At 33.8% G+C, this 8,005-nt stretch overlaps 1 protein-coding gene across 18 annotated transcripts; it reads left to right on the plus strand.

The window, feature by feature from the left end:
• Positions 1 to 2,192: 2,192 nt before the first annotated feature.
• Positions 2,193 to 6,044, plus strand: LOC145014579 (plasmodesmata-located protein 3-like). Of its 18 annotated transcripts, none has more exons than XM_078972980.1 (7): positions 2,193 to 3,053; positions 3,267 to 3,458; positions 4,353 to 4,909; positions 5,047 to 5,100; positions 5,211 to 5,327; positions 5,427 to 5,507; positions 5,758 to 6,044. In XM_078972980.1, the coding sequence occupies exons 1-3, from the start codon at positions 2,327 to 2,329 to the stop codon at positions 4,454 to 4,456; spliced, it is 1,023 nt and encodes a 340-aa protein (XP_078829106.1). In that variant the 5' UTR covers positions 2,193 to 2,326; the 3' UTR covers positions 4,457 to 4,909; positions 5,047 to 5,100; positions 5,211 to 5,327; positions 5,427 to 5,507; positions 5,758 to 6,044. The 18 variants fall into 18 exon arrangements, with proteins under 18 accessions (XP_078829106.1, XP_078829112.1, XP_078829113.1 ...); XM_078972986.1 differs by having other exon boundaries at positions 4,353 to 4,401; positions 5,208 to 5,327; XM_078972987.1 differs by having other exon boundaries at positions 4,353 to 4,401.
• The last annotated feature ends 1,961 nt before the right edge of the window (positions 6,045 to 8,005 follow it).

Raw genomic sequence — 8,005 nt, forward strand, 5'->3', positions numbered from 1 at the left:
GTCTTCCTTGACCCCAAGGACTATAAAAATCGAATCTTTCCAGTCATATATGTCCAATACATGACTTAAACACCAACTTAGATCAAAATGAATGAAAAAGGGCAAAGACTCAAACTTGGAGTCCAAAACCATGACCAAAGTCCAGATCTATAACATATAGGACTTAAGATACCACCATGATCCATAAAGTGGCCAACTTTATGGATCTCATGCATGCTAACCAACATTACAAGCCATGAAATGCATGGAAACTTAGATTTAGTAAGTAAGGAAAGGAAAGACATGAGCTTGAGGACTTACAAAGGTCCAAAAGCTCCATAACTAGCTGATGATGAAGCCAATATGGTAACAAATGCACCACCAATGATCTTCTTCTTCCTCAAAGGGCTTTAAAGCCTCAAAATCTCTTGAATAACACCAAGAATGACCAATAACATCAATGGGGGCTGAGATTAGGGTTTCTAGAGGTCTTGGGAGTAAAAGAGGCCGACGAGAAGCAACCCTAATCATCTCACACCTTTAAATACCCGAAAATTAGGGTTTTGGTGCATCAGTCGCTCCTCACATCGTGAGCATGTCATGCTCATGTTGTGAGCCTAAAATGTTCTTGGTTAACAAGTCAACGATCACTCACCCAAACCACTCCAACTTCAAAACGGCCATAACTTCTTCGTTTAAACTCCGTTTTTGACGTTCTTTATATCCACGGAAAGGTGGCGAAAAGCTCTACACACCTATCAACTTATCCTCACCTTAAAACATTATGAACAAAAATCCAAAATTCGTAAAGAGTTCGAACTGCCACTTTACCGACATACCCCTTGGCTCCAAGGCACAACCCAAACTCCTGGATCACCTCAATTACATTATTTGTACCTAAATGGGTCTAGATCCCTCTTTTCCAAAGGTCCTAAGCCTTATGATAACCTATCATCAGGCCACAATCCCGGATTAGGAAAACAGTTCAAAACAGGGCGTTACAATATAAAGAAGTGTTTCAAAATTTATGAAATAAATGGTATTTTTTTTTTGTATTTATGATATTTTTGTTTATTATTTACAATACATATTTATTCCTCATTTTGAGTTGTAATTTATGTTTTTCATTTCGTGTTAATGTTTGCTTTTACGTTACCTTACTTTTAGGATTTTAAATAAAACAATGTTATTATCATATATGATTGTCTTGGTTCTTTTTAGTCTAATAAATTTATATTTTATTGTAAAACATGATTTTTTATTTTTGACCTTGAGTTAAAGAACACTGCTAATGTTTTGAAACCATTTTAAATATGAATTAAAAATAACGATAATATACTTACTAACAAAAAATACAATGTTGTATAGAAATAACTATTGTAAATGTGTGATTAATTATCAATTCCTACAAAACCACCAAAAACGTTCTAGTAATGTTACTTGGTAATATTGACCATATAAAAGGATTGTGCAATAGTACTAGATTACATATTGTTAGGTTTAGAAGACATGTCATTAAGCCGAGATCATATATGATAAATTCTTCAGTGAGACTACTAGTATATTTGTATATGTTTCCCCTTATTTTATGTGGGGCATAATCCAGTATTAATTAAACTACATCAGATTAATGTTAAACTCTTTCAACCTGTTTACTGTTTTAACACAACACAAACTCAATGCGACATGACACGTTTGTCATCTCTACATGTGAGTGAGACAATGAAACAAAACGACTACTAATCTTAGATTAAAACAACAAAATCAAATGCTTTTTTACCAGTGGCCACTAGATTTAGGGATCCCACCATATTCTCAAACCTAGTGGTGCGGTTGATTGGAATTTTTCGGGCATACGAGAAAAGAGTCGCAACGAGCATATTTGTTTGCTAGTTTCTTCATCCCTAAAATCTTGTACTACTAGGATTGAAATTTTAAAGCTTGTTGAACTCCATTTAATGAAATTATCAAACCACAAATATCATTTTTGCACTTTTCTCTAAATTTGTTATATGGTTTGATTTCTCAATTAAAAAAAAAAAAACAAAGTACGTTAAGAAATATATTTAACCGTGATCAAGAAAATAAACACTTCACATCGTTATGATTATAAACAAGATCATTTCTTAATTACTAAGATATTAAAAATATATATAAGCCTATAATTAGTTAAATACTGTACTAGTTGTATATTATAATTCTAATGAGAACATAAATTCAAGTAAATCTATGAATCACCACCGCAATCCATTAAAATAAAACCCTTTTGTACCTCTTCTTCCCATCTCTTCAATTTCCATTTTGTTTCTTCTTCCTCAAATTCCCAATTGAATTGCAGAAACTCCATATGGGTCTTTCATTAACAACCCCTCTCTTCCTACTCGTACTCTCCATCTGTTCTTCAACTTCTTCCTATGCAGACCTCACAACCTTCGTTTACAAAGGCTGTGCTAACCAAAAATTTCAAGACCCATCTGGTATCTCATCGCAAAACCTCAAATCACTCTACGCTAATCTCATATCCCAATCATCCACTACCAATTTCTACAACACCACCACCGGAAATGCCCAATTAACAACCTCCATCACTGGAGTTTATCAGTGCCGAGGAGATTTATCCAACTCTGATTGCAACACATGCGTCAAAAAAATCCCTGAAACAATTGAGAAAGTATGTGGTGGAGATACAATCGCCGCCAGAGTTCAGCTAGATGGATGTTATATGAGGTATGAAGTTGTTGGGTTCCCGCCGGCGTCAGCAACGGAGCTGCTGTATAAACAGTGCGCGTCGAATCGGGCGAGTGGGTCTGGATTTGATGAGAGGTTGGAATCGGCGTTGGAGCAGATTGAAAAGGGGATTGGGAACGGGAAAGGGTATTACGCTGCAGAGTATCAATCGGTTGCTGTTTTGGGACAGTGTGAAGGCGATTTGGGGAACGCGGATTGTGTGAACTGTGTGAAAACTGCGGCGGAAAATGGAAGAAGTGCGTGCGGGAGTTCACTTTCCGGTCGCATTTATCTCCAGCAGTGTTACATCGGGTACACATATTACCCAAACGGAGTACCCGGATCAGGTAAATTCATCTCACCGGAACTCTCTATCAGCTCAATCCAATACTGTTTTATTGAAAACGACTGGAAACGAATCGTATCAATAATCACCTGAAACCGCGACACGTACAGAGTCAAAAGTGGGATCTGCGATCTATGATCCGATATAGTATCTGGATTTTTGTTTTTTTTCTTCAAGTTTTACTGATAAGTTTGTGGGTTTGGTATGTTGATAGGGACAGGTAGTGGTGGTGGAATAGATACAGGGGTGATGGAGACAGGTGGCGGAGGTGGGCGGCACAATACCCAGAAGACGGTGGCGATTGTTATCGGGGGGTTAGCGGGATTGTTTCTGGGGATTGCTTTCTTGCTGGTTTTGAAATCGGCTTTCAAGAAGAAAAAGGACAAGTACTCTCATGGCCATGGAGGTCGGTCGGTTTCTTTCTTCATTACACATTCATGGTGGATTAAAGAAATCTTAAAAATTCCACTTGTCAGATTTGGCACTAATTATGTTTTCACTAACTAATAAATTAAACATCATCTTTTATTCTGTTAGGGCGTCGGTTAGGAATGTGCAATTTCAGAAATGATAATTGTTAATTCAATAATAAAAAAAGGGATTAATAGTTTTTCTAACGGTTGTTGATTAATAATTATAAATATGCTAATTTATATTAAAAAATATATATATGTATTACATATATGTAAACAGTTTTAAAATAAAATATTGTTTTTTATACCAATAAAGCATATGTTAAAAGAGTGGTTTGTTTAATAATGTAGGTTACTGAAAAAGGAGAAGATAATGGTGAATTATTTTTGGAGCTTTCTAAGTGGATGATGTAAAGACAATGACAAAGGACACTTGCTTTTTTCTGTTTGTTTTTATATCTTTTACAGTTTTATATTTTTCGTGTAACTTTTTTGTTCAAATTTATCCCTTTTCTTGGATAAAAGATTATTTGTGTACCCCCATCTTTTATCCAAATTATTTAACATGGTACAAAAACTATATTACTATTACTATAGTAGTAAGCAGTAACTTAACGACTTGTATGTTTTATTATTTCTTAAAAGATACAATATATATATATATATATATATATATATATATATATATATATATATATATATATATATATATATATATATTATTGTATCTGAACACTCAAAACATTATGCATCACCACCACCACACTATTATGATATTATCAAATGGGGGCTCAAAAATCTATGCAAATCAAATCAAGTTTTTGGATATTTTATTCGTGGGAACAACTTTTGGGACAAATATGACTTATGAGTTGTTTTGTTGGTAGTTTCTGGACAGAATTCATGGGCATTGATTGAAGAGCATGGCGAGTTGAGGTACAAGCCTTCTATGCCTTCCATGTGTTTGATAAAATGCATGTATGAAATTTAGATCAAGTTTGACAACCCTGATGAAATTTACATCCTTATATGTAGTGATTGTTTCTGTATTTAATGATATAAACTACTAAAATGATTATGGTTTATAGTTTAGTGACTGAGTTAAGTTTGATTTTATGTCTGGGTTTGATCTATAATCCTATATGAATTATGAAGAGAGAAATAAAAAAAAAAAAGATGCCAACCCATTGAGTTCATTCATTTGTTCATGCCTTTGAACCCAAGTCAAGTAACTCTAACTAACTTGTCATATTGGCACATGCATGCATTAAGAATCAATTCCTCTTAGCTTCCAAGTCAAGCAATAAACACAATATAAACCTGAAATTCTACCTTTTTCCCTTTCAATCTGAATTGAGCTCTTTCCTCTTCACTTGCCCACAAAACTCTATATTCATCTCATACTTCTCTGAAATTTGAAATAAACAAGAAGCACATCAATCAAGTAAGTTTGTGTGATTTATGTTATTGCTTTTAGCTTGTTAGATTGAGGAAACTGTATTCAATAAGAAGAAAACGTTCTATAATCTATACTAAGCACGTTTCCAACATTTGGATTTGTGTTTCAATTTTGAATAAAAGTGTATCCCAAGGTGGTTGTCAAAGAACAAGTCCATGATCATGTTGAATCGCTTGGTATGTTTATTTTCATTCATTTGCATCCTTTTTTTTATTATTAATTTACTAATTTTCTGGTGCTTTTTTATTTATTTGATATTTTGATATTTTACTTGTTATAATAGAAGGTCTCCGTTATCTTGTTCATTTTGGAGTAGAAAACGTAGCCCCTGATGAATCTTATGCAAAAACAAGGCAAATTTGTGTGTCAAAATTGGCAATGCGAACTTTTCCCATCGCAAAAGGTTGCAATTTCTATGCCAATAAAGTTTCTCACAACTTTTTTTATTTTTATTTTAGTGTCATCAAAATATTCGATATTAACATCTTTGATAAAAATTCAGGGTCGGGAAAGATAGAACATCGTGAAATTAAGGACGTTGATCATGTAGTTCAACGTCCTCGAGCAGTATTATCTAGTCCCGGTACATTTCCCTTGAACAAACCTTTTAGGATGAGAAGGACGTTTACGTTTTTTGTATAGATGAAAAGATCGACTTATTCCACATTTTTTGTGTGGGACAAGAAATTTGTAGTTTTTGTTTCTTTAACATCAATCTAAATGTAGTACAAGGTTGTCAAGTTCTAGAACTATCATGTCTTTTATATCAACTATATAAAAGCGTCAGTTTTGTGCTAGAGGATGAGACATTTTCTTGTTTGTTTACCATGCAGATAATGACTATTTGATTGGGAAGATGAACGAGAAGGCATTCAAACGGGTTTCTACTCCAAAACCACATGCTTCTGGGAAAGTTAATGTGGTTCATGTTGACGTTGGGAAGGCACGTGTTACACTTCGTGGTACAAACCCAACCTTTGGTGTACAAAATCGTCCCAAGATAAAAGACCACAATAGACCGTCAATTTTAAAAGATAAAACATGCATAACAAAACTAAAATCATAAATTTATAAGACATTGTGATTGATTTGCTTATAAATTTAATTTTATTGACTGCAACGATTGGTGTTTTTTCCGTGTTTTCTCATTTTTTTTATGATTGCTGAGAAACTTGAAATAAACATGTAACCCGGTTTTAAAATATCTTTCGCGTAAATAAACAAAATTTCAAAATAATACCCTTTGCATCGTTCCCGAGAGCTATACTATGGATGTGACGGGTTAGGGTTGTCTATAAATTCAAGACAAAACTGCAAATTTGATCCTTGTGGTTTGCAAAAAACTTTGGATGGGTCTAAAAAGTTTTCAGCTTGCATAGAAGGTCCAAAATCAATGTTTTTCTGGGTTTTTGGTCCAAAAAAATTTGAAATTACCAATTTACCCTTTTAGTTTTAGTTTTGTATTTTCTTTTCTTATTTAATTTAATAATTTATGAAAAAACAAAAAACAAAAAAGATAGATACCCACTCCACCTCTACCAGTACTCTCTCTCTCTCTCTCTCTCTCTCTCTCTCTCTCTCCAAAACCCATCTTCATCATTCTTATTTTTAGAAAAATTGAATATCACCATTACCATCTGAATAATATGAAGATCTGGGAACCAGATGAAGATGAAGAAATCAGGGGAAAGATGAAGATGAAGATCTTGTGTTCATCTCATAGCTAATACAAAAATCCAGAATTCAGGGGATAAAAATTGATTTCTTACCTTCAAACACAAACATGCACATACACTCTATAAATCAAGAACCCTTTCAAATTCTCTCAAAATTTCATCTGTTTCTTCACTCTTTCTTCCAATAGGATCAAAAATTTCATCTGGAACAGCAATAGATGATAAAAAAATCATAAGCACCCATCTTGGGTTTACTTTGTGATTGAACAATAAGAGGGAACTCACATACATTGTGTGTCTGTATCTGTGTGTGTGATAAAGATAACAAAAAGACGAATGATGGGATTAAGAAAGGGCTAACACCACTCTCGCATCACTGCTCCTCAATTGCTAACCAGATTGATTTCCTAAAATTGATCTTTGTTTGGATCGATCATCAAGAGGTTGAGCAAATGGGATAAGTCATTCCAAGATCTGGGTTTATTCCTCCATTGTAAGAACTCATACAGAGGGTCGATGATGGTTTCGTTGGGGTTGTTGACGGAGAAATCATGGAGACTGGGTTTCTATTTATGGCCTCAGGCGTTGTGAAGGATGCAGTCGAATGTAGCTTGATCTGTGGGTGATTCTGAAATGTCTGGGTGGTTGAGGGTGATGATTTACCGATGACGTTGGTTGTGTAGAAGATGAGATTGAGAAGAAGATCTGATTTTGGACCTTCCGTGCAAGTCGAAACCTTTTTGGACCCTATCCAAAGTTTTTTACAAACCACAAGGACCAAATTTGCAGTTTTGTCTATATTCAATCTCGATATATAAGAGAATATGATTGAGCTCAATTTGAAGGTTCATTGATTGTGGTTTATTGATTGCAGACACGATCTTGAATTGGTTGAAAATATCCATTTGTATATTTAATTGGATTCATTGATGTGTTTGCACTTTCTTTTGTAAGTAAACCTTGTATCTTGTCCTTCATTTGGTTTCTTGCTAGGCGTGAGTATTTTTTTTTTAATATATTTGTCAGATTCAAAAAGAATATATATATATATATATATATATATATATATATATATATATATATATATATATATATATATATATATATAGAGAGAGAGAGAGTAAATTACTTGAATGGTCCCTATGGTTTAAAGAAATTTGCGCGTTTGGTCCTGAACTTATTTTTTTTAACTCGAAAGGTACATATTGTTTGTTTTCGTTACGCGCTTGGTCTCTAGCTTACTTAAAAAGACTATTTTACCCTTGATTTTTTTTATTTATTTAAATAAATGGACCATCAACCACACCCCTTTCACATTACCTTATCCCACCATTTTTTCATATTTAAATAATAATCTTTTAAGGTAAAACAGAAACTAAGCGCATAACAAAAATAAACAGTATGG

Source organism: Lactuca saligna, chromosome 9, assembly GCF_052625555.1.
Source record: "Lactuca saligna cultivar CGN05327 chromosome 9, ASM5262555v1, whole genome shotgun sequence".
Lineage (NCBI taxonomy): Eukaryota > Viridiplantae > Streptophyta > Magnoliopsida > Asterales > Asteraceae > Lactuca > Lactuca saligna.

Coding starts and splice junctions, on each gene's coding strand:
- LOC145014579 (XM_078972976.1), top strand. CDS start 2,327: ATGGGTCTTTCATTAACAACCCCTCTCTTCCTACTCGTACTCTCCATC. Junction 3,054..3,266: donor AAACGGAGTACCCGGATCAG/GTAAATTCATCT, acceptor GTATGTTGATAG/GGACAGGTAGTGGTGGTGGA. Junction 3,459..4,352: donor GTACTCTCATGGCCATGGAG/GTCGGTCGGTTT, acceptor TTTTGTTGGTAG/TTTCTGGACAGAATTCATGG.